The 26,936-nt window shown below is 42.1% G+C and overlaps 1 protein-coding gene and 1 long non-coding RNA gene across 2 annotated transcripts in view; one reads left to right on the forward strand and one right to left on the reverse strand.

The window, feature by feature from the left end:
• Positions 1-26,936, forward strand: part of LOC310632646 — a 1,302,393-nt gene that overhangs the window by 378,846 nt on the left and 896,611 nt on the right. The gene's annotated exons all lie outside the window — the stretch shown is intronic.
• Positions 1,512-25,691, reverse strand: LOC310632642 (cytochrome P450 2K1-like; the record flags this gene model as incomplete). The annotated part of the gene is made up of 9 exons (XM_083349956.1): positions 1,512-1,696; positions 5,007-5,148; positions 14,847-15,031; positions 18,460-18,607; positions 19,087-19,260; positions 19,733-19,893; positions 20,363-20,512; positions 21,385-21,547; positions 25,509-25,691. The coding sequence occupies 9 exons, from the start codon at positions 25,689-25,691 to the stop codon at positions 1,512-1,514; spliced, it is 1,491 nt and encodes a 496-aa protein (XP_083206082.1).

A 26,936-nucleotide genomic window follows, 5' to 3' on the forward strand; every position in this document is an offset into this window, starting at 1 on the left:
TCTGCCCTTAGAATACCCACCATCCCCAAACCTTGTCCTCACTCCCCCAGTTCATCTATCGTTATAGTTTATGTATGTCTTAGGAACAAATCCAGTCTTATCAATCTATACCAGTTTATTTGAAAGCACATTTTATCTTTTTCTGGTAAAGACTTTATTATCTACATTATATAACGAGATGGGTCAATATGGGGATGGACAAATTGGATCATTCCTCCTATTAGATAGCAAAGAAATTAAAGCTCCCTTCAAAGAAAAAAGAAATTCTTTAATGTTGCTGAATTTTTGTCAGAGGTTCCTGATTATATACTGTAGTGTAGAATTGACTTTTTAATCATAATTATTGTTAGCAGTTCTACTATTACTAGCATTATTATGTTATGGTTTTTTAAAAACAATATAATTAATGACTAGGTATTTATTTATTGATCAATTTTTTAAAACTGCCCATTGCTGTCACGGAGGGACCTTGGATGGTGTAGAAGCAAATTTGCACTAGGCACTATTCCACAAAAGAATGATACTGTTTTATATCAAGTAATTAAGATCAATTTTCTTCATTAAAATAAATCAGACAAAAAGCTCTCAACAAAAGTTGAAGAAGACAAAAGAATAGTAAAAAGTTAAGAAAACAAATGGTTCCAAAAGAAAAGCACTTTACTTTTCAGGATCTCCTTACTATTCTTTCATATCACAATCCACATTCCATGAGATTATAGATCATTACCATTCATCTTTTAAAAGGTAGACAATATTGAATTTTATTATTAAATTTTGCCTCTGTCAAAATGAAGGCATTTTAAGGCTGAAAAACCAGGTTCTTATAATTTTTTTATTAAACATTTTATTAGTTTTTCTCTTACATACATATGTCAATTTTTCAGCCAGCGTGCTGTCTGGATTCAAAAGTGATAATACATAATCAATTCCTAATCCTTGGTTCTTTCCTCTAGCCATTTGTAAAATGACTCCCAGATTTGGTAGTTTTCTGTTTCTTCTTTATCTTTCAATCTCATAGTTAATCTGTCCATCTCTGTGCATTGCATTTTTTTTAATTATTTCTTCCTCTGATGGTACTCCTTCATTTTTCAAGTATTGCACGAAGACTATTCCTGCTGCTGTTGTGACATGTAGAACCAAATATAAACTTATTTTATTAATCTTTTCTGGCATTATATCTAATAAAAAATTTCAGTTTTAAATTCCACATGTTTTCCCAACATTTTTTCTAACCAAGCATGTATCTTTTTCCAATAGGCTTTTACTTTACCACATGTCCACCAAATATGATAATACATGCCTGAGTTATGTTTACATTTCCAGCATGTATCTGACATATTTTTAAACATTTTTGCTAATCTTGCTTGTGGCAAGTGCTATCTATAAAACATTTTATATAGATTTTATTTATATTAAGTTGACATTGTCAATTTATAATTTCTTTCCCATAATTTTTGTTATTTTTCTAGTTCTATATTATAACCAGCTTGTTATAATTTTTTTTTGTCAGATCAACGTAACACAGCACAGGTCTTGTAAGGCATGGGAGAGGAGATAAATCCAACACCAGGGGTCAGGTCCAGATCATCTTTAGATGTTCCCAGGCGTGGCTGGAATGTAAATTTCTGCAAGAGGCTGGTGAAGAAGAGGAAGAGCTCCATTTTGGCAAGGTTCTCACCTGCACATACTCTTCGACCTGGAAGAAAGCATAGGTGGCAAAAAAAAAGAGATTTGTGCTTATTGGTTTCTTAAACTATTTCTCAAGGGTTTCCCAATGTTCTGTGGCCATGGAGAGATCAGCACACAGGAAAACAATAACAAATCAAAGATATGGAAAATGTAAAAATGCAATTTTCCGACTACTAAATGGCAGCAGATTTCTGAATTAGAAAATTAATACCAACAAATGCAATAATGCCCCTCTTTAAAGTATCTAGGTATCACATTCCCTTAGTCCTGTACATGAAAAACTTAATATCCTTAAGACATTTGATTCTAAAAGACAGCAGTTAAAATATTGTAGGGCAGGTTGCTTGCTCAGATATTTATGGAGCCAAGACAGGTGTTGGGGTGAGTGGGTTATTACTTAATTGGACATAATCCAAAATAACTTGACGGGAAAGATTTTTGGCCTCCCCGGGGCATCCCTTCTGCTTATCTAATTCTCTGGTCTTTGGGGAACATTGAAACCAGCATGGCTGCATAAAGAACTCTCTGATAAATTGAAAGATAAAAAGGACAAGTATAAGAATTGGAAAGAGGGGTACATAACTAAGTCAGAATATCAGCAAATAGCCGGTGCCTGCAAAAATGAAATGAGGAAAGGTAAGGCTCAAAATGAACTAAGGCTTGTGACCAAAGTCTAAAATAACAAAAAAAGCTTCTTTCAACATATAAAAAACAAGAAAAAAGTTAAGGAAATGATTGGTCCATTAGTGGGTGAAAGTGGCAAGAAGGTGACAAGCAACGGAGAAAGCAGAACTATTTAACTCGTTTTTTGCATCTGTCTTTACACAAAGGGAAAAAACAGTCCAACCTACCAAAACCAGTGCCATAAAAAACAGAATAGAAACGCAAGTTAAGATAGGCAGGAAAATGGTAAATTAACACCTGTCCAGCTTAGATGAGTTCAAATCACCAGGACCAGATGGATTACACTCCAAAGTTCTCAAGGAACTGGCAGATGTGACCTCAGAACCACTGAACTATATTTTTCAAAGATCTTGGAGCACTGGGGAACCACCAGAGGACTAGAAGAGAGCTGATGTAGTTCCCATCTTCAAAAAAGGGGAAAAAATAGATCCAGAAAACCACAGACCTATCAGCCTGACCTCAATACCTGGGAAGATTCTAGAAAAGATAATCAAACAACAAATAAGCGAACACCTTGATGCAAACAAAGTCATCACTAAAAGTCAACCTGGGTTTGTCAAAAACAGATCATGCCAGACAAATCTTATTGCATTCTTTGTCCAAGTGACAAAATTAGTGGACCAGAGGAATGCTGTAGATATAATTTACTTGGACTTCAGTAAGGCATTTGCTAAAGTAGATCACAACCTACTACTTGATAAGATAGAAAAATGTGGGTTAGATAGCATCACCACCAAATGGATTCGTAGCTGGCTGACAGGCCATACTCAGCATGTGGTCCTCAATGGAACTGCATCTACATGGAAGGAAGTGTGTAGTGGGGTGCCCCAGGGCTCTGTTCTGGGCCACATGCTCTTCAACATCTTCATTAACGATTTGGATGAGGGGATAGATGGGGAACTCATCAAATTTGCAGACGACACCAAGCTGGCAGGAATAGCCAATACTCCAGAAGATAGGCTTAAAATACAGGAGGATCTGGACAGATTCGAACACTGGGCGCTATCTAACAAAATGAAATTCAATGGTGAAAAAAGTAAGGTTCTACATTTAGGCAGGAAAAATCAAATGCACAGGTATAGTATAGGTGGTACCTTGCTCAATAGTAGTAACTGTGAGAGGGATCTCGGAGTCCTAGTAGACAATCACTTCAATATGAGCCAGCAGTGTGCTGCAGCTGCCAAAAAAGCCAACACAGTGCTAGGCTGCATTAACAGAAGATACAATCAATATCAAGTGAAGTACTAATACCACTTTACAATGCTTTGGTAAGGCCACACCTGGAATAATGCATCCAGTTTTGGTCACCACAATGTAAAAAAGATGTTGAGACTCTAGAAAGAGTACAGAGAAGAGCAACAAAGATGATTAGGGGGCTGGAGGCTAAAACATATAGGAAACGGTTGCTGGAATTGGGTATGTGTAGTTTAATGAAGAGAAGGTGAGGGGTGACATGATAGCAGTGTTCCAATACCTCAGGGGCTGCCACAAAGAAGAGGGAGTCAAGCTATTCTCCAAAGCACCTGAAAGCAGGACAAGAAGCAATGGATGAAAACTAGTCAAGGAGAGAAGCAACCTAGAACTAAGGAGAAACTTCCTGACAGTTAGAACAATTAACCAGTGGAACAACCTGCCTCCAGAAGTGGCGAATGCTCCAACACTGGAAGTTTTTAAGAAGAGACTGGGCAGCCATTTGTCTGAAATGGTATAAGGTTTCCTGCTTGAGCAGTGGGTTGGACTAGATGACCTCCAAGGTCCCTTCCAACTTATTATTATTATTATTATTATTATTATTATTATTATTATTATTATTATTATTATTATTATTATTATTATTATAAAGGCTTCTTGAAAAGGATGCTAATAAATATCTGATTGTGGTACATTCATCTATATTTTCTTCCTGATACCATTACAGGTAATCTTCAGTTTACAAAAGTTCATTTAGTCACTGTTTGAAGTTATAATGGCACTAGAACAAGTGGCTCATGATCACTTTTCATTGCCCAGCTTAGAATGAAATCAGGGCCAAACTACTAACAGTAGGTGAGCTCAAGGGCTTGGACCTCAAATGACTGAATTAGGTTATTTTAGATGTGTGTCAAAGCATTAGAATTCAGGATGGTATTTTTGCTTTGCTGTCATTTAAACTTGAAAAGATTTTTTTAAATGTATTTAATTGTAGCTCTGGTTTAATTTTAATCCAGTTCCCTTCTCTCTAATGCTCTTATTTTGCTTTATTGCATTTTATGCTCTGTCACACTGCTCTGACCTAAGAATAAAAGCTTAAGAAAAGCTAAGAAAAGCTTCAAGCTAAGAGCCAAAGTTCTATGTTCATCTTAAGGCCCCAGTCAGCCAGGAAGGCTGAAAGACAAGATTCCTCCTGGACTGCCAAAATGCAGAGATGCTGAGGCCAGCACAGCAGGAATAACAACAGTAACTCAGGCAGAGAGCTGAGGATTTCCCGGGCAGACTCTGGAATCAACAGACTTGTCCCTTAATGAGCCTGTCCATGAGGCCTAAACCCTTGTCAGAATAAGGTCTATGAGATCAAGCTTTTATCAATTGTTTTCAAACAAGGAATTAAGGGTTGACTTTCACAGAACACACTCTACAACATCAGAGAATCTCACCTGCGGAAAATGGCATGAATGCATCCCTTTTCACCAATTTTCCTTCAGAGTCAAGAAAATGCTCAGGATAGAATTCTTGAGGCTTCTCCCACTGTGATTCATCATGGAGCACAGAAGCCAGCAAGGGAGCAATGTACATGCACTAAAAAAATGAAAGCATAAAAGGATGATACGGAGAGGAATACAGTGTGTCCATTTAATGCATGTCTGTAGAAATTAATACAGGAATATTGTAAAGTCAGGGCTTTTTTTCTCATAGAACGCTCAGAACGGAGTTCCGGCACCTTTTTTGGATGGAACATTGTAGCGTAGGCAAGGCGGGTTGTATGACATTTGTGAGTTCCAGCACCTTTTTCTTTTACAAAAAAAGCACTGTGTAAGTGTTTATTGAGAAGTAAATATTGGACCTGCCGCAACATTCAATTTAAAAAAATATTAAAACTATATTTCCATCTCCATCTTTTCCTGTATTTAAGATGCACCCAAAAGTTTTAAACATAACTTTTTTTGCTTCTGATTTACATTGTTAATTAACTATCTGCTTGAACACTGATTTATTTTATACACCCCTTGCTGGACTATAAATGTGAACTCTTTTTACTGCTTTGCTTTGAAGTTATGTCTTTTGCTGTGTGGCAACCTTGATAATTTCACTACTGATTTGATTTGATTTATATTTGCATTAGATTTCTACAGCAAGGATTTTGTACGGTATTTTACTAGTTTTTAAAAGAACCATTTCATTCTTGTTTTTTGTATATATATTTGATTTTTTTTTCTTTTTATTTCTAAAGAAATGGGGACATTCCATTTTTTCCTAATTACTCTCTATTGGGGGAAATATCTTTATTTTTTCTGTGGTCATTTTGTTATGGAACATCTATTTCTTTTGTCCTTGAGAGGAATTGCCCATGTTTTCTTGTCAAAGTCTGGCTATAAAAGAAATCTGCATTATATTAAAAATGAAAACAATAAATCAATGATTTTGAATATTATACTTTATATGATTTTTACAATGCCCACAAAAAGAGACACAAAAGAAATTCAAGAACCAGATTAACTTAATATCAAATCCTTCATGGAACCTTTAAAAAATGCTGTTCAATTTACAAGCACTGAATGAAAATTTAGATGAAAGGTCTGGTGATTTAAGAACAGTCATAAACCAACCTACTGTAAGGACGATACTCAGGTAAATCAGACTTGCAATTGGGTGGATTGGAAGTCAATTTGTTGCTGACAGAATTGAAAGAGAAGGAGCTTTGTTTGAGAATTGCAGGCTTTTTGGAGAAGGCTGAAAGGGGCATGAACATAAAAGGCTGACAAATGGCAGTACGGATCAGCAATGAACTGGACTTTATTAAGAAAACTGATGGAGATTGTGGATTAGATGTATTACCGTATATACTTGAGTATAAGCCGAATTTTTCAGCCCACTTTTTGGGCTGAAAAATTCCACTTCGGCTTATACTCCAGTCAACAAAAAAACTTACCGAGGGCTTGTGCGCGGCCGAGGCTTTGGTGCTTCCGGGATCGCGCGCACCTCTCCCAAGCCACCGCCGTCCGAGACCTGCCGAAGTTTGGGGAGGTTTGGGGAGGTGCGCGCGCACCTCCCCAAACCTCCCCAAACGTCAGCAGGTCTCCATCCTCCGCGCCCTGCCTGCCTGCTTCTTTCCGCAGCGGAAAGAAGCAGGCAGGCAGGGCGTGGAGGAACGGAGACCTGCCGACGTTTGGGGAGGTTTGGGCGCCTCCCCAAACCTCCCCAAACGTCGGCAGGTCTCCGTTCCTCCTGCCGACGTTTGGGGAGGTTTGGGCACCTCCCCAAACCTCCCCAGGTCTCCGTTCCTCCGCGCAGACCTGCCGACGTTTGGGGAGGTTTGGGCGCCTCCCCAAACCTCCCCAGGTCTCCGTTCCTCCTGCCGACATTTGGGGAGGTTTTGGCACCTCCCCAAACCTCCCCAGGTCTCCGTTCCTCCGCACAGACCTGCCGACGTTTGGGGAGGTTTGGGCGCCTCCCCAAACCTCCCCAAACGTTGGCAGGTCTCCGTTCCTCCTGCCGACGTTTGGGGAAGGTTTGGGCACCTCCCCAAACCTCCCCAGGTCTCCGTTCCTCCGCGTAGACCTGCCGACGTTTGGGGAGGTTTGGGCGCCTCCCCAAACCTCCCCAGGTCTCCGTTCCTCCTGCCGACGTTTGGGGAGGTTTGGGCGCCTCCCCAAACCTCCCCAGGTCTCCGTTCCTTTGCGCAGACCTGCCGACGTTTGGGGAGGTTTGGGCGCCTCCCCAAACCTCCCCATGTCTCCGTTCCTCTTGCCGACGTTTGGGGAGGTTTGGGCACCTCCCCAAACCTCCCCAGGTCTCCGTTCCTCCGCACAGACCTGCCGACGTTTGGGGAGGTTTGGGCGCCTCCCCAAACCTCGGCAGGTCTCCGTTCCTCCTGCCGACGTTTGGGGAGGTTTGGGCAACTCCCCAAACCTCCCCAGGTCTCCGTTCCTCCGCGCAGACCTGCCGATGTTTGGGGAGGTTTGGGGAGGTGCCCAAACCTCCCCAAACGTCGGCAGGAGGAACGGAGACCTGGGGAGGTTTGGGGAGACGCCCAAACCTCCCCAAACGTCGGCAGGTCTGCGCGGAGGAACGGAGACCTGGGGAGGTTTGGGGAGGTGCCCAAACCTCCCCAAACGTCGGCAGGAGGAACGGAGACCTGCCGACGTTTGGGGAGGTTTGGGGAGGCGCCCAAACCTCCCCAAACGTCGGCAGGTCTGCGCGGAGGAACAGAGACCTGGGGAGGTTTGGGGAGGTGCCCAAACCTCCCCAAACGTCGGCAGGAGGAACGGAGACCTGGGGAGGTTTGGGGAGGTGCCCAAACCTCCCCAAACGTTGGCAGGTCTGCGCGGAGGAACGGAGACCTGGGGAGGTTTGGGGAGGTGCCCAAACCTCCCCAAACGTCGGCAGGAGGAATGGAGACCTGGGGAGGTTTGGGGAGACGCCCAAACCTCCCCAAACGTCGGCAGGTCTGCACGGAGGAACGGAGACCTGGGGAGGTTTGGGGAGGTGCCCAAACCTCCCCAAACGTCGGCAGGAGGAACGGAGACCTGCCGACGTTTGGGGAGGTTTGGGGAGGCGCCCAAACCTCCCTAAACGTCGGCAGGTCTGCGCGGAGGAACGGAGACCTGGGGAGGTTTGGGGAGGTGCCCAAACCTCCCCAAACGTCGGCAGGAGGAACGGAGACCTGGGGAGGTTTGGGGAGGCGCCCAAACCTCCCCAACTGTCGGCAGGTCTGCGCGGAGGAACGGAGACCTGGGGAGGTTTGGGGAGGCGCCCAAACCTCCCCAAACGTCGGCAGGAGGAACGGAGACCTGCCGAGGTTTGGGGAGGCGCCCAAACCTCCCCAAACGTCGGCAGGTCTGCGCGGAGGAACGGAGACCTGCCGACGTTTGGGGAGGTTTGGGGAGGGGCGCGCGCACCTCCCCAAACCTCCCCAAACTTCGGCAGGTCTCCGGACAGCGGCGGTTTGGGAGAGGTGCGCGCGATCCTGGAAGCACCGAAGCCTTGGCCGCGCGCAAGTCCTCGGTAAGCTCCGGGCGGTCACTTGCTTCGCGTCTCCTGAGGGAAGGGGGGGCGACTGGAGTGGGCGTGTTTCCTCGCCTGCTGGGCGCTGCGATTTGCCTGGGGAACGCGCGGGCCCCGAATGGCAGCGTGGAGCGAGGAAGTGGACAGCCAGGGCTTCCCCGAGAGCCGCGGCCACACAGGGTATTCCTGTGTATTCAGGCTTGCAAAATGGCGGATCGAGCCTCTGCCGGCGGCGGAGGCTTGCAGAACGGCGGATCGGCTTATACTCGAGTCAACAACTTTTCCCAGTTTTTGGGGGTGAAATTGGGGGTCTCGGCTTATACTCGAGTCGGCTTATACTCAAGTATATACGGTATATTAAATTGGGGGATAGCTATTAAGAGATGTAGTGGTTCAATTTGTACAAAAACCTTCTGAACAGCAAGCACTGCAGGGATATTCACAACAGAGATCTATGACTTTGGGGAATGAGATGTAATTGTTTGAAAAGATCCCGGTTATAATTTTAAAGAAAAGTTTTATTATTAAGAATCAGTGGAAGATATTTGATCCTGGACAGAACAGAGTTGGTGGCAGCAGCAGCGTGCTCCAGGGGCGAAAAGAAGCAAGGCCTCTTTAAGGAAAAGGTGGAAGAGTCAGGATCAGAAAAAGGAAAGAAGGTGAGGTTGTCAGAATACAAGCGAATTTGAGGGCTAATCAACATGGAGCCCCATTTCCATATGTCCTGTGTGCCATTGTTCACTCCCTAGAGACTAAAATGGACAATGTGAAATTTGAGCGGGCCACGAACAAGAAGTATATATCGGAGGTGGTGACCCTTTGAGAGCTGTATGCAATGAAATTTCATTTTGATGTATGCCGATTGGTGTACATTCAAAGTGACAATAAAGTTATCATCATCATTATCATCATTATAATAACTGCAGTGGATTACGGTAGATTAGAAGCCATTGTGGACTTTTTGTGGGTGAAATACAGGTAATCTTTGAGTTATGAATGAAATGGAGATTGTTAATTACAGTCATAACCTGAGAATTCATTGGAGTGAATTACGTTAAATGAACATGAAAACTCCCTGCATTCACCTATGCATTCGCTAATCGAATGTGCAGTTCATTAAGTGGATGAGGTTTCTCAGGTTTCTCAGGAAAGAGCATGGGGGGGGGGCTAGTGCTTCTGACCACCCAAGGCCTTCCTCAGCCCACTGAGATATTTTATGCTTTTCTCCCACCTCCAATCCTGCCCAACCAGATCCACTTATCTTTTGAAGATAAGCTGTCTCCTCTCCAGCCTCTCTGCTGCAGTTTTCCTTTGACCAAAGGCTTGCCAAAGTCTAGAGGGAGATTGCGCTACTGATCTTGCAGTATTTTAGGGCTCTGTTCCCTGCGAATGTACTGAAGGCCTACACTGAAAGAAACTGAAGACTCACTAGATCTTTGCAAGGTAAGTGAGTCTCCAAAGGCCCAGTGTCTGTGAAGACTCGGCGGGATGTTGGGGGGAATAGGCAGGGCGAATGTTGCAGAGCCTCCATGGTCATTCATAAGGGTGGGTGACTGCCATGGTGCTGCAACATTCATAACTTTGGGACTGTGTCATAAGTACTTGGTGGGGGATTTATGTCGTAACTTCGAATGGTTGCTAAGTGAACTGTCATAACTCTGTACAATGATAGATTGTTAACAGAGGGCTTTGAAGAGTAATTTGTTTACCTGCTGGGTATTTTTTTACAGTAGATAGATGGTAGGTCAAATAGAAATGTAGAATTTTATAAATTGTAGACTTGTTTTGCAAGAGGGAACTCTGTTATTGTTGAAATATATTTATCAGTATTCAACTGGAGGGAGGCAACTTATATTGAGCTCCGGATGGCATCGGACCTCCGATCCTTCCGTCGCGGGTTGAAGACCCACTTGTTTGAGTTAGCTGGTCTGGCCTGATGGGGAATATGGGTTTTTAATTGGTTTTTATTATTTATTATTGCTGTATTTTAATTGGGCATGGTTTAATTCTCTTTTAATTTTTGTATAGCTATTTATATATGCCCTGTGAACCGCCCTGAGTCCCTAGGGAGAAGGGCGGTATAGAAATCGAATAAATGAATGAAATAAATGAAATATGTTTGTTTGGGTTACTAAAGACAAGGAGAGGAAATAAAGCAGTAAACTAAGACAAGGAAGAAATAAAAGAATAAAGCAATAGAGGAAAGCATCTCTCATAAATCTAGAGGTGAGGCAGTTTTGGAATGCCAGAGGCCAAAGAAAAAGATCTCCCATTGGCACCTTGATTGATGCATCTATGGAAATTGTTCTTTTGTATTAAAGAGTTTTACAAAAAAAATTTAACAAGACATATCCCCAAACCCCCCCCGCCCCCAACCCCCTGCCCCCCCACTTCCCAGAGCTGAATACAGGGTCATAAATATAATAATCATATTCTAACTAAAATTATCCATTATAAAATTAACCAAATTCATAATGTGCTTTAACTCCCCTTTAACATTGATATATTCAAATTATTAAAAACATAATAATAATAACTTAAACAAAAATATAATCAATACTAATACTAAAGTTAATAAAAATCTAAAATCTACTCATAAGCTAAATGGAACTTTTTAGTCCCATATTTATTCTGAATATAATCTATCCATCTCCTCCAAACTGAAATATATCTTTCTTGCGAATGATCCTTCAAATAAGCAGAAATCTTAGACATTTCTGAAAGATTCGATACCTTAAGTACCCATTCTTCTATAGTAGGCAAACTATCCTTCTTCCAATATTGTCCCACTAGTAACCGTGCTGCTATCAAGTTCAGCATCAAATTGATTTCTTTAGTATCACAATCTACAACAATACCCAATAAAAACAATTGTGGAGAAAACTTTATCTTTCTCTTAAAAATCTTTTGAATGTTCCACCAAATTTTAATCCAAAAAGCTTTTATATTTCTGCAAGTCCACCACATATGAAAATAAGTAGCATCTTGACTTCCGGTGGCGACGCGACGCCGAAGACAGCCCTTTTTGGGCTGCCCACTCCGCAGCTGTGTTTTTCCATCGTAAACAGCACCGATCAGCTGTTTAGATGGATTTGAAGCCCCCTCCTCGGGAGAAGAGGAGGGGGTGAGGCCCCAGGTAGGGGTTGAGCTCTCTGGGGCCGCCTGAGCTGAGAGCTTGGGCGGCTGAAGGATGAGCCCCCCCGAAGCCTGGGTTGCTCCGAGCTGCGCAGCGCCTCTGCTCTGGGATTATTGGAGCAGAGCCAGGCGTTAGCAACCACCCCTGCCAAAAGAAAATACTTTTGATTATCAAGAAGCAGGCAGAGCGGTACAGGAGGTCAAGGTGAAGTGGACTCTTTATTTTTACTCTCTAGCTCAATGGATTTTATAGCTTCAAAGTGAAAGTGAGTAATAAGTGAAAGTGGGGGAAGATGGCGGCTAAAACTTCTAAAGCTCTTCGGAATGCAGGGTCTTCCCTTGTGCAAGAGACCTCATTGCAAGCTTTGCTTCCTCCTGCATCTCCCCCGGCATTGACGCTTAAGGATTTACAAGACGCTCTTGGAAAGCATGCACAATTGATGTCTGATATGATGGATGAAAAGTTGAAAAAGCTGGAGGAGAAAATGGAGGAGAAAATGGAGAAATTGGAGAAGAAGATAGAAGAGAAGCTGAGAGCAATGAGGGTGGACATTTTGTCTAAGGTTGAATCCATAGCTGAATGTGTGCTACAGCTGGATATAAAAGTGGAGGATCTCAGTCAAAAGAACTCTATATTAGAAGCAAAGGTATTAGAAAATGAAAATATAAGGGATAAAATGGACGAAGAATTGAGCCTTGTTCAGTATAATCAGATGCAGTATGCTATTAGAATTAGGGGTTTAAAGGAGAATGGTAAAGAAGATTTAAAGCAGCTGATTTCTGAGGCTCTGGAAGGGGTACTGGGCCAGCCAGCATCTGAAATTGAGGGAAATATGGACAAAGTTTTTCGTGTAAATTCATGGATTGCAAGACAGAGGAAGTTACCCAGAGATGTGGTGGTCTATTTTACAAAGAGAGTAATGAGAGATGAAGTTATTCAAGCTGCTTATGATACTAATTTGGTAGTGGCTGAGCAAGAAGTTTTGGTTTTAAAAGAGATCCCTCCGAAGATCTTAAGGAGAAGGAAAGATTTTGCATTTCTGGTACAGGAACTTTAAGAAACGTGATATTAAGTTTAGATGGGAGATTCCAGTTGGATTGGTGGCGACGTATGAAGGTAAAAGACATCGTTTGGTTACTGTGGCTCAGGCACGTGATTTTTATAGTAATGTCTTAAAAGCAACCCCCCTATCATTTTTGGAAGCTGCAAAAGGATACGGTGGGGGAAAGCCTCAAGACGTTACAGATAGACAGACAGAGGACAATGGTGTTGGAGGGGATCAAGTCACAGTTTCATCGGTTGCTGCAGGAGGCCAGAAGATGACGCGTGCCGCCCTAAGAAGAGCGAGACGAGAGCAAGAGCAAGATCAGCAGAAAGTTATGGAATCTCCAAAGCGTGCTTACAGTGAAGATGTGAGAGAGGAGCGGTCTAAAGAAGTTTTGGGGGTCATGACAGAGGTGCTCCAAAAGTTTTGGGGCGTTAAGATTGCTGATTAATTTTTAGATTAGAATGTCAATGGAGTAAAATTATTATAGAGGAGAAAGAAGGTTTTTTTTTTCTTTTTTTTCCTTTTTGTTAATATTTTACACAATTTAAGATTGCTTGCTAGAAAAGTATATTAGGGTAATGGACTTAAAGTATGTGTTGAACTAAGAATGGGTATGTAAGCTCCTAATTAACAACAAGTTGTCTTAGAGATTGCCTAAATCTTTTTTTTATATATTCTTTGTATTTGAACTTTTATTTGAACTTAAGGATGATTTGGAACTGCGAGACATTTGGCGTGATACATGCAAGAACTATTTTTGATCGTAGTTTAGTTTGGTTGGAGATTATTAAGATTAACAGAGATAGGCGCTTTTGGCGTGTAACTGAGAATTTGTTTGGAAATTAGAGAAAGGTGGGAGAATGCAAATAGCAGGTGAAAGGTTTTTTTTTCTTTTCTTTTTTCTTTTTTGAAATTAATATGAATAAGGACTGGGATTAAGAAAATTTATTTTGAGTAAAGCTCTTTTTCTGTTTTCCTCTTTTTTTTCTCTACTTTATTTGTAATGTTAATATTGTTTGTATTCATTTTATATGAGCTAGAGAGAGGTAGAATTTATAGTTTATTGTTGATAACATAGGGGTGTTTATGTTTGTTTTTTGATTTTATGCCCTGTATTTAGCTCTGGGAAGTGGGGGGGGAGGGAGTGGGGGAGAGGGATAGGGAGGGTTGGATAGGGGTGGGGGAGGGGGGATTAAACTTAAAATGTATTGTAAAACTTTTTAAATAAAAAAAAGAAAATAAGTAGCATCTAAACTACCACATCTCCAGCATTTAGACTGCAGGTTAGGATACACGTTAGACAACTTTTTAGGATCCAAATGCCATCTATAAAACATTTTATAAAAATTTTCTCTTAAATTTTGAGCCTGAGTAAATTTAACATTTCTGACCAAGATTACCTCCCAAGTATCCAACGGAATTGGTTCCTGCATGTTTTGTGCTCACTTTATCATACAATCTTTAACTAATTCTGTTTCCGAGTCCAATTCAATTAAAACATTATATATCCTCTTTATATGTGCACAATTTAAATCTCTAATTTGTTTTACTAAGTTTTCATCTGTAATTGTAATGCCAACCTTCTGATCCAGCTTCCACCTAGCTTTCAGTTGGGTGTATTGGAACCAAGAGTAATTTATGTTTTCTTGTTTTAACTCATCTAATGATTTAAGTTGCAAATTATTCCCTTCCAATCTAAGTAATTCCTTATAGGAAATCATATCCAAACTCACTCCCATAGATACACCTTCTATCATGTGTCCGGGAATTCCCCAAATCGGTATTTTATAATTTAACTTATAATAATACTTTTTCCAGACACACAGCAAAGCACTTCTAAGAATATGAGATTTAAAAGCCCTGTCTACCTTTTTATCATAAAGCAAATATGCATGCCATCCATATACCAAATCCCAATCCTCAAGGTGGAGTATTCTTTTATTAGTTAAAGGAAATTGTTCTAATAAGATAACAGTCTATGGCCTAATAATTGGTTTAGCCAATTCCATTCATTTAAGGACTATTGTTTCTACACACTCTACACAGCAGACTAGATCTTATATAATACAATGATTTCAGATTAATCACCTTGGGGATAAAGAAGCCTTTGAAAGTTATGTCCATGGTGGTTGCATGTGGCAAACTGGACGGAAAAATATTAGCAAATCTCTGAACTTCATGAATTACAGCATCGGTGTAAGGCATTTTGGCTCGGTGGTCAGTCCTTGGTTGGATATGACCAATTTCTCTTGCAATTTCTTCTTGGATCTTACCTGGGAAAACAAAACGATATTATGTATCAAGATGATTCATTTTTTTTTGAATTTTGATTTAAATGGGAGTTAATGCATAAATTCTAAATTCTGAATGATACAATAGTCACTGATTGTGATCCTTGGATGACAGCCCTTCAGACGGTCACTGATACATTATTCACTTTACAAATGGACGGCTGTAATCTTCTGTACCTCTGGAAGTCTTTCAGACCATTCAGAGATTATACCCAGCCCAGTTTGTGGCACAGCAGATAGTGATTTGCGTGTCTCATTATGCCCCTGTGAGCCCATTGGACTACCTTTAATAGGCTTCTGAGTGTAATTTGAAGGCTGGTGAGATTGGGCAAGTGGGCACACTTTGGGTCCATCAATTAAAGGCATCTAATGGTACTCCAGGACATGTGGCTTCTCAGAACTGATACCACCCGGAGATCCAAATTGCTGGCACTCTGATGAAATTCAGAAAGCTATTGAAGACCTGACTATTCCTCTGGAGTTTGTGATAGGTTGAGGATGGAGCCCTGGTTAGATGGGTTTTGGTTTTTCTAGATCTTCAGGCCATTTATGAATATATTTTTTTGAGTACTGTTATTTTTAAACTGTAAGCAACTCAGAATCACCAGGAGTCATGTGGTCTCCAAATTGCTGAATAAAAACAAAATAAAAAATATATCTTTGAAGAACTGGTGCTAAACCATGAAGGAACTTTGTCAGATATTAAAGGAACCAAGCAAATTCATGTAGGAGGAAATATCGGAAGGATACAAAGAAGAAATTCATACATGAGGGAAATATTACAAAGATGCAGAAAATATCATTAGTGGTCATTTTAAAAGTCATATTTTCTGTGGAGTTCAAAATTTGCATAGGTACATCCAAACATATTTCAACTGCACTCTTAGAAAATCTGTTTGTGCTTCATATTTCATGATATTAATCTGTGATCTCCCATGTTCACACTTTTCCACTTCTTTCTCCTTTTAAGAATATTTCCATTTAGAGAAGACATTTTCCTCCCTTTATTTTCTCCATTTATTTTGTCCTTAGTATTTAATTCCTTCAAAATTCTGCATATTCTTCAATTATTATGTTCTGTTAATCACGAATGTAACTATTGCTTTACTCTTTTGCTGTCATCATTCTTCTTTCATTCTCTTTTCTGATGTGATGTCATAAGGTTCCCTGTTATTTTGCATTTCCAAAATGATTTTGTTTGACATATTTTAAATTTCTTTTTGAACTTATGTGCCCATACCACAGGGGAAATCTGCATTTCTTTAATAGCGAGAACCTTAGAGATCCAGCATATATGAATCCTTGATTACACTTGTGGAAAGAAACATAATCTCTTATTTTTGGATTTATCTTTTAATTGTTCTAGTACCTCCCAGGAAAGCAGTAGAATCCTTCATGTTTCTGGGTTCTATAATCTCCCAGGATTTGAAATGGACACCTAACATTAAAACTATCATTAAAAATATGCAACAAAGGGTATTCTTCCTGCATCAACTCTGGAAGTTCAGATTCATCCAGAAGTTGTTGATACAGTTCTACAGAGAAATTATTGAGTCTATCATCTGTACTTCGATAACTGTCTGATTTGGTATGACAACTACCATATTTTCCAGCGTATAAGACGACTGGGCGTATAAGACGACCCCCAACTTTTGAGATGATTTTCATGGGTTAAAGTCTTATACGCCGGAAAATACGGGTAAGTAGGAAGTCAGGGCTGCTTCTCAATTAGGTAAAGGTTTATCAAGAGCTTTTGGCCTCAAGATCAGCTGTGCTCTGCCTCGCCTAAACCTCATCTCCTCTCGCGTTGGCGCCCCCTTCTACTTCAGCCACACACGCTGGCTGTTTCGGCCAGGAGCGACGAGCATTGTGGCCCAACACTTCGGGAAGGCACCAGGTCTGAAAGAAGGTGGTTCTTTCCGTAGGTTAGTTAATGAAAAGGGCGGCGGAGGGTGGGGGGTGGTGGTGAAAGAAACGGGCTCAGCCCTGCGCTGCAAGTTTGAGATTCCCTCAAAGAAAGCCCTGAGTTTCCAAGTAACTAGAAACCAGAAGGAGCCCTGCGTGGCACTGAGATCGAGAAGCCCGTTTACCCTCCCGTGCATTTTGCTGTGCTTTTTCTAAAGTTTTCCAAGAAAATGCAAACTCCGGGTTTTTCCTCCTTTCACTTGCATAAGTTATCACTGGAGTATACAGAAAGGAGAAAAAGAAATAAAGGGGAAAAACCCCGCACATATTATAATATTTATTTTTCAAAAGGCTGCCTTCTACTTCAGGGCAGAGGGGCGACCCTGGGTTGCTGAAGCCCCAGCACCAGCTTTCCGCTGCAGTCTGCCTGTCGCAATTCCTGAGCTGCGCCTTCCCGGGCAGGTGTTGCTGTAGATCTGGCCATGGCACCATGACCTGAAGTCGAACTCCCAGGGTCAGGTGAAGCTCAGCTCCCTGCGAACATGTCAGGTCAGCTTCTGCCTGGCTTCCCGTGCTCCCTTGAGCTCTCGTGCTCGCCAAGTGCTGGCGGCTCGGCACGCGCTTGACTCCCGCTCCCTTCCAAAAAAAGGGGGGGTCTGCTGCCCTAGGACACCGGTAAGCTGGAGCCTCAGCCTCGGTTGGGCTGGTCGGTTTATTTATGAGGAGGCCGTCTTTCGCCATTCTGGAGCACTGGATTTGTCCGTTTCCACTAACGTCTCTGCTCCCGAGGATTTACTATTTTCCGGCGTATAAGGCGACTGGGCGTATAAGACGACCCCCAACTTTTGAGAATATTTTCATGCGTTAAAAAGTCATCTTATACGCCAGAAAATACAGTAAACAGGAGAGGTACAGACTTCAATGGATAGTTAGTAATATAGAAAAAACAACTGCAACCAGCCTACCTTCCACTGAGGACTTGTATACTTCATAAGCCAGAAAGAAAGCTGAGAAGATATTTATAGACCCTTCACATCGTGGACATAAACTGTTTCAACTCCTCCCCTCAAAACGCCACTATTGGGCATTGCATCTCAAAAAAACTAGACACAGGGACAGTTTTTTCCTCCGACGCCAACATTCTGCTGAACACCTAATTACCACAGTTCTGTCTTATGTCTAAGGATATTTATACATGTAGTAAGGCTGTATTATTATTATCATCTTTTCTACCACCTACTCCATTGATATCTCATGGTTATTATTACTTGTAGTTTTTTTGTACACTTGTTCTCTGTATGTATACTGAGATCCTATGCACTAGAGTCAAATTCTTTGTGTTTCCAATCACACTTGGCTAATAAAGTATTCTATTCTATTTGAAAGACAACTTAATTCTTGACTCATCTCTTTCCCTTCATTCAAGACGTTTTCCAGATGGCAACAATTCTTTTTTCAGTGATTTTTATAGCTTTATTGCAAGCCAATATTATGAAAGTGCTTACTCTGAATTTCTGGGTACTTCATCATTAGGAGTATGGCCCAGCGCAGAGTGTTTGCTGTGGTGTCCGTACCAGCAGCAAATAAGTCAACTACAAGACCTATAAGATTTTCATTATGAAAATATCCATCATTTGCCATCTTCATATTTTCCTGAAGTGTATAAAGAAAATACTAGTAAGGAAACTCAATCTACACACATAACCAATATTCCTGAAATCTAAGAGGATGCTTCATATGTGCGTAATAGCCTCATTGAGAAGTTATACTTGCCCCAATGCTATTGGATTTCTAAAAGGAACACTCTAAAATCAAACAGTTATACAGAAAGAGAAAAGATGGGCACAAAGGGATCACCCACTCCAATCCCCACTTGGACCTATTCCTCCAGAAATAAATAAATATTTATGACATTTTTAATGGAGAGAGAAATCAATCTGGGTGTAGTAACTGCAGATTATGAAATAAAGTAATGAAGAGGGAATGATTAAAATTGCTTTGGAAATTTATTTCCTTCTATATTTCTGAAATAAATATCTTAACCAACCCGCAAGCAGTATATATGGAGGTGCATTTAAATTTTTTTTAAAAAAAAATCAGTAATAACAGACATGGGTAAAATAATCCATTACCTGTCTTTGCCGAACAAGAAATGATTCAATAAAATTCCTCTGGTCATTTTCATCAAGATCTTGGAGATATTCTATGAAGGTGGTCTGTATGAAATCATGGAGCTCTTTTTGATTCTTTTTTATTATTTTATGGGCACCCAAAAGAAACCCCAGCTTGGGGAAGAAATTATATAGCTGAAAGAATGATAAAGGAAAACTTATATTATAGAAGTAAATACTTTTAATTTTTCAGGTGGACATATCAAACATTTTTATCAAAACAATGTTCCCTAAATCCACAATAAAATAAACCAAAATAATGAGGAAAATCTGGGTAGGTGGTCTCTCTTGTGCCATCCTCCTTTTCTCCAGAGCCTTTTTCTTCTTCCCATCCTCTACATAAGCTACTTTATATAAAGGGGTGCTGGTATATTTAGATGACATTTTAATTTGTACTAGATTTTTTATTTGGATACTCGAGTTGGAGGTTGACAGTGAAGATAGAATTTGAATCCTGATATCATCATGTTCATTGTCTTTGGATGCGATCTTGCTACAGATACCCATTAGAAGCAACATGCGTTGCTTCTCAATAAAGCTTGAAGGACAAACATTCTGGTTCCTCTTTTTTCATGACATTTTTTTTTCAAATCACAAATCAGATTACCAACACAGCAGGGCTTCCTGCAAGCTGAATATTTTCCCCAATTATCTTCAGTAGTCGTAGAAATGTGGTATCTTCATATTCATAGCGTTTCCCAAGTAGAATAGAAACTATGATGTTGGAAACAGCAGCAGTCAGAACTCTTTTGACGTCAAAGGGTTTTCCTGACAAATTGTTCAAAAAGAATTGTGAAAGGAACCAGGATTAAATCTGCTTTCTACTGAATTTATACTCAGAAGCAGCTTACACAAAGGAAGCATTTCTCATAGAAAGCTATAGCTAGTGCTGATGACATTGGAAATGTTTAAATTAAAAATATGAAAAAGTATTTCAATGGTAGTTCATTGAATTCATTTAGAATCACAATACTTGACCATACATCAGTGATACTTTCTTTGCAACTGTGGAACTCCCTGAAAATAAAATATTTGGCAAAGTTATTGCAATGCCTGCTGATTAAATGATTGCAGTTTTAAAGATCAAATGGCTTGACCAAAAGCAGGGAGGAGCACAAATTCCACTTTACAATGTATTTTCATTCTTAGATGAAGAACCTAAATAGATATAATCTGCAGATTATTTACCATTCAACATTTAACCCAGAAGATGCTCCATTACAGCATATCAACCCACCTGCATAAGTCTCCATTGTCTTCGTTAAGGCACTACACTCTTCTGTGATTTTGTCTTCAATGGTCCTTTTGCCCATTCCGTAGTCCCGTAATGTGGATAATGTAAACCGTCGCATCACTTTCCAGTTCTCACCACGAGCAAAAGCAAGACCTGAAGAGAAAATGGGTAAGATAATGAAATATAATTTTACCATCTTTTGCAGCTCATTCTTGTTTTACAACTTCATTAAAACATCCTCCATCAATCTGATCAAGCGTTTCATCCAGTCTATCCAAGAACTTGTCTGAAAGATATTTCAAACTTTGTGCTAAAGATTTCTCCTCCATTTTCTTTATCCTCTGTTTTGGTATGCAGCCTTCAGCATCTCCTTATGATAACAAAACATATAAAATGAAAGCAATCATTATTCTTCCATGTGCAAATATCTTCTAAATGATTCAAAACTGTAATTCCAACATCTCTGGTCTCTTAATCCATTATTACTTTTCAAAAATTCATATATCAAACATCTTTCTGCTGCAAAATCCAAAACTCATACATTTTTAAAACTTTTACTTTTTTAAGGATGCAGAAATTCACCAATAAGGACTAGTTGGTCGAAAGGGCCTTAATCTCTGAGAGACACTGGCAAAAACATGGCACAAAGAAAAGGTTTGCATAACCATGTATATGAGGAGAGAGAAATGCAAAAATTCCTCCTACTAGAATTCCTCAAACACCTCCACCCCCAAATTTGCAAATATGCAGAATCAGACATGGTGGTGAGCAGCATGTGAGGCTTGTGGGCCTGGTACAATATTGACTCAACTTTTCATTCTCCAGTTCCCTCCATGGGCATTGAGGGACAAAGTCACAATGGCACAATAAAGGTTTTAGCTGGATTTTCATCCTGGTTGGATTTGCAGAAGCCCTTTCACTCATCTCAGGTTCTTCTGGCTGTTAACCTCAAATGGAAAGTTCTACATTACACTGATCATACACCTGAAAGCTTGTCAACTACAATCCAGATTGAAATAACTCACCAAACCCTTTTGTCGCATCTTCAAAAATGGGAACCAAGGGTCTATCTGCAAATACATCTGCCTGGTTCACTAGAGCTTCTTTGACCGTCTCATAGCCAGTCAGCACCACCATCTCCTGGAATCCCAGTCTGATGCAGAAAATGGGACCGTATTCTTTTGACCACTGGAATTCAGCAGAAGAAAAACAAAGAGACAAACTTGATCAATAATTAGAATCAAATATGTAGAAGATGTTTAAGAAACTATATGTCAAAATTCAAAAGGCACATATAATGTTATTTCCCTCTTTTGTTCTATTGACAATTGTGATGGCATATTATTCTTTATAATTTTTAATTTTCTTATGATTTATATTTAACATAAATGCTTATGTAATAAAAAAAATCCTCACAAAACAGAAATGCTTGTCAAGCTAAGAAACACTTTCTGATATATTGAAACAGGGTCATTTGTGCAGCACATTCTGTGAATCATAGAATTATAGGGCTTGGAGGTCTTCTACTCCAACCCTCTTCTCAAAGCAGGACCCTTATGCCATCCCAATCAAACTGTTGTCCAGCATATTTTTGAAAGCTTCCAGTGATGGAGGCTGCACAATTCCAGGAGGCAAGCTATTCCACTGATTAATTGTTCTCACTGTCAGAAAATCTGTCTTAACTTCTAGATTGTATTTTTCTTTAGCAGGTTTCCACTCATTACTTCTCGTTCTGCCCTTAATTTTGATTGTTTACTGATCACTGCAGAAATAGATTTATTGATTTATAAGGCTCTTATAAGGCTCCCCTCGTCCGGGATTTAGTCGAGGGTGAGCAAGCGGACCTGGCTTGCATTACGGAAACCTGGTTGGGCCCAGAGGGTGGTATCCCCCTGGTGGATCTCTGCCCACCAGGCTTCCGGGTGCTACACCGGCCTCGGACTCAGGGTAGGGGTGGGGGAGTGGCTGTAGTTATGAGGGAGACCTTATGTCCGCAGGAGGCCACCGTTCCTCGGATAGTCGGGTGTGAATCTCTCTTATTGAGGTTTGGTCCTAGGGCGCAGTTGGGCTTGCTGCTCGCGTACCTTTCGCCTAGTCGCGTAGCAGCAGCCCTGCCTGAGCTTCTCGATATCCTCTCAGGGCTGGTGATTGAGTTTCCTAAACTAATGGTTTTGGGAGACTTCAATCTACCATCCCTGGGAGGAGTATCTGAGTTAGCTCGGGAGTTCATGGCTTCCATGACGGCCATGGACCTGACGCAGGTAATTCATGGACCAACCCATGAGGGAGGCCACACCCTTGACTTGGTTTTCTTATCTGGTCGGTGGTTAGATGATCTTGGTGGGGGCTCCCCAATTGTTATGCCCCTGTCATGGACCGATCATCATCTCCTGCGGCTGGTCTTCCGTTTTGCCACTCCCCACCGTGGGGTTGTTGAGCCAACTAGATGGTTCCGCCCCAGGCGCTTAATGGACCCTGAGAGGTTTCAGGCAGCGCTGGGGGCCCCACCTGCCTCCCCAGCTCACAGCTCGGCGGATACCTTAGTGGAGGCCTGGGAAAGGACGGCCACGGAGGCACTTGACCGAGTTGTACCCTTGCGGCCCCTGACCCGGCGCAGATCCCAATGGGCTCCATGGTTTTCCGCGGAGCTCCGGGAGATGAAGCGTCGGAGACGGGGCCTAGAGAGCGTCTGGAGGTCCACCCGATCTGAATCCGACCGATTGCGACTAAGAACCCACATTAGGTCTTATCTCGCTGCGATGAGGGTAGCGAGATCTAACTATTTCGCTGCCCTCATCGCGTCCGCAGATAATCGCCCGGCCGCCCTGTTTAGGGTGACCCGCTCCCTCCTCAACCAGGAGGTCAGTGAGGATCCCTTGCAGGGGCGTGCCGAGGAATTTAGTCAACATCTGTCGGACAAAATCGCTCGGATTCGGACCGGTTTGGACTCCGACTGGGCAGTATCGGACGATCAGGACACGAGTGATCTTGTCGATGTCATCTGGGAGGAGTTCGATCCTGTGACTCCGGAGGAAGTGGACAGGATCATGGGGAGGCTGAGCTCCACCACATGTTTATTGGACCCATGCCCTTCCTGGCTGGTTTATGCAGCCCGGGAGGGGACACGAGGCTGGTTCCAGGCGGTTATAGCTGCTTCTTTGAGTGAGGGCAGTTTTCCCGCCGCCTTGAAGGAGGCGGTGGTGAGACCTCTCCTCAAGAAGCCTACCTTGGATCCGGCTGTTTTGAATAACTTTTGTCCGGTCTCCAACCTTCGCTTCCTTGCGAAGGTTGTTGAGAGTGTGGTGGCGCATCAGCTCCCTCTGGTCCTGGATGAAGCGGATTATCTAGACCCGTACCAATCGGGCTTCAGGCCTGGGTACAGCACGGAGATGGCATTGGTCGCGCTGGTGAATGATCTCTGGAGGGCTCGGGACAGAGGATACTCCTCTGTTCTAGTCCTATTAGACCTCTCAGCGGCTTTCGATACCATCGACCATGGTATCTTGCTGCGGCATCTCAGGGGATTGGGAGTGGGAGGCACGGTTCTTCAGTGGTTCTCCTCCTATCTCCTGGGACGTTCGCAGTCGGTGTTGACGGGGGGGCAGAGGTCGACCGCGAGGCCTCTCGCTTGTGGAGTCCCTCAGGGGTCGGTCCTCTCGCCCCTTCTGTTCAACATCTACATGAAACCGCTGGGTGAGATCATTCGTGGTTTTGGAGTTGGGTATCATCAGTATGCTGATGATACCCAACTTTTCATTTCGACCCCAAACCACCTCAGTGATGCCCTCGACGTGATGTCCCGGTGCCTGGAGGCGGTCCGGGTCTGGATGGGGAGGAACAGGCTTCGTCTCAACCCCGACAAGACGGAGTGGCTGTGCGTACCGGCATCCCGGGATATTCAGGACATCCCACCCCTCATTATGGGGGGTGAGTCATTACCTCCTGTAGATAGGGCTCGCAACTTGGGAGTCCTCCTAGATTCACAGCTCTCTTTAGAAGACCATATTGTAGCTGTAACTAGGGGGGCGTTCGCCCAGGTTCGCCTGGTGCGCCAGTTGCGGCCCTATCTAGACCGGGATGCCTTGCGCACGGTCACTCATGCGCTCGTGACCTCTCGTCTTGATTACTGCAACGCTCTCTACATGGGGCTACCCTTGAAGACCACTCGGAGGCTCCAGCTGGCACAGAATGCAGCCGCGAGAGTTGTGTCGGGGGTCTCCCGATACTCCCGTGTTACACCTTTGCTCCGCGAGCTGCATTGGTTGCCAGTTGTCTTCTGGGTGAGGTTCAAGGTGTTGGTAATGACCTACAAAGCCCTCCATGGCATGGGTCCAGAATACCTTGGGGAGCACCTGCAGCCGGCGTCAACTTCCCTCCGCCCAGTACGCTCCCACAGAGAGGGCCTCCTCAGGGTGCTGCCGGTCAAAGAATGCTGACTGGTGGCCCCCAGGGGGAGAGCGTTCTCTGTGGGTGCACCGGACTTATGGAACCATCTTCTGGTAGAGCTCCGGATGGCGCCCGACCTCCGCTCCTTCCGGCGCGACCTTAAAACCCATCTCTTTAAGGAAGCGGGCCTGGCCTGAGGGGATGGGGTGGGTTTGTTATTATGACTTTAATTTTAAATTTGTACTATGGGAATTGTTTAATCATGTTTTAATAATTTTAACTTTTGTATCTGTCTTTTACGTATTGCCCTGTTAACCGCCCTGAGTCTCTTGAGAGAAGGGTGGTATATAAATTAAATAAATAATAATAATAATAATAATAATAATAATTCTGCTTAAAATATGCAAACAAAAATGTGCCTCTAAGTACATATCCAGGCATTAAGCTTAAGAGCATTTATATTTCCCTAAAGGCTTTTTGTGGTTTGAACATTTCTGCAAATCTAAACAAAGAATTAGAAAATTGTTTATTCAATTAGAACATTTTGCATTCATTAACAAAAAGATTTTCTTGAAATAATTCTTGCAGGATATTTACATATGTTCAGATACCAACTAAATCTCCAGTTTTGAACATTTCCATATACAGTAAACTCCATCAGAGAGCAGATCAAAGTTACCCGACCAAGTTACCAGGATTTTGCCCCATCCCAACAAGTTTTGGCAAAAAATGGTAAAGATGGTTGTTAATCACCAGGTTTTACCTTTATCATTGTTCTGTAAGGCCTCTTCAGATCCATCATGTGCAGATTTCCCAAAATAGGTATGGTCTTGGGTCCCGGAGGGAGATTGAGTGAGATGTTATTCCTAGAACTGCCCCTTTTCAAAAGGAACATAATTGCAAGAACAAATAGTAATAATATTAAAATTGTTCCAGTCCAATCCATTTTCTTTTGGTAATCAGTTTTCAGTAAAAATTATAAGGAATTTTGAAAACTGAAATGATTCCAGCATGTATTTTAAAATAAGGTATAATTAGGCAGAGCCCAGCTTCTCTTTCTACTGACTCCTCAGACTGCTCTGTTCAATAAAGCGCTTCTGAACTTTGCCCTTGGGTTTTTTTTCCAAGAGGAATTTGACCTGTCCTTGCATATGTTACAGAAATAGTGAAATCTTCAAACACTTACCAAATCAGTTTCATGTATTTGTTCATGAAACCCAGTTTTTAAGATCGATATATAGTGTACACATACTATAATCTATTAAAAAATATGGAATACAGGATGAATTGAATTCCAATTAAGCCTAGGCAGCAAAATAATTTATTGCTTATCTAACACTATGTCAAGTGCCAGCGAAATCAGAAAATCCAAGCAGGTCAAGTGAGTATAAAGATTTATTGCAAGCTTAATCTCTACAAAAATCTGAAAAACTACAAATGGAAGATAAGAGTCGAAGGGGCTGGACTTACTATACATATCTTGTATGCGTGACGGGACTCTTGACTGATTATGCATTTGACCCCTCCCTCTGGCTCAGTGTCTGTCATCTCCTACATCACCAATCCCTCCACCTCTAATATTGATTTTTCTGTGCTGCTTTCCCTTTCTGTGTTGTGTCTTCAAAGTCTGAGTTCTCAGGGGAACTTGGCAAGGGTGGAAGGGAAGCAATCTCAAAGGAATCCACACAAGAATATTGTTAGAGGTCCCCTCCCCTTCCTGGCAATTGAAGGCTAGATGTGAATGTCACACCTCCCCTGGGAGGAATGCAGCAGGGCTGGTTAACATGGGTTCCTCATGCAAAACAGGGCATGGGGAATGGTCAGCCTTGGCTAATTGGAGAAGCACTGGTGAAACTGAAAAACTAAATCAGGGGCATGAACATACCATGTGTCTTCCCAGGAGAAATCAGAACTGGATAGTCCTTCCAATGAATCAAGTACTAGATGCCTTTGCCTCTTTTCCTAGAGTCTAAAATTTCTTCCACCTCATAGTTTGGTTCTCTCTCTACTATGACTGGTGGTGGAGGGGTGCTGGGATTATATTGTGCTAGGGGAAGCATCTTTGAAGAGTAATGGTCAATGAAATACTGGATGCACCTTCATTGAAGGGTTAACTGGAAGTGGAAGGACATTTGATTTGTTGAAGAACATTGAATGGTCCCACAAATTTAGTGTCTAGCTTCTTGGAAGA

The sequence above is a fragment of the Vipera ursinii genome (assembly GCF_947247035.1).
Source record: "Vipera ursinii genome assembly, chromosome: 1".
NCBI classification, from domain to species: Eukaryota; Metazoa; Chordata; class Lepidosauria; order Squamata; family Viperidae; genus Vipera; species Vipera ursinii.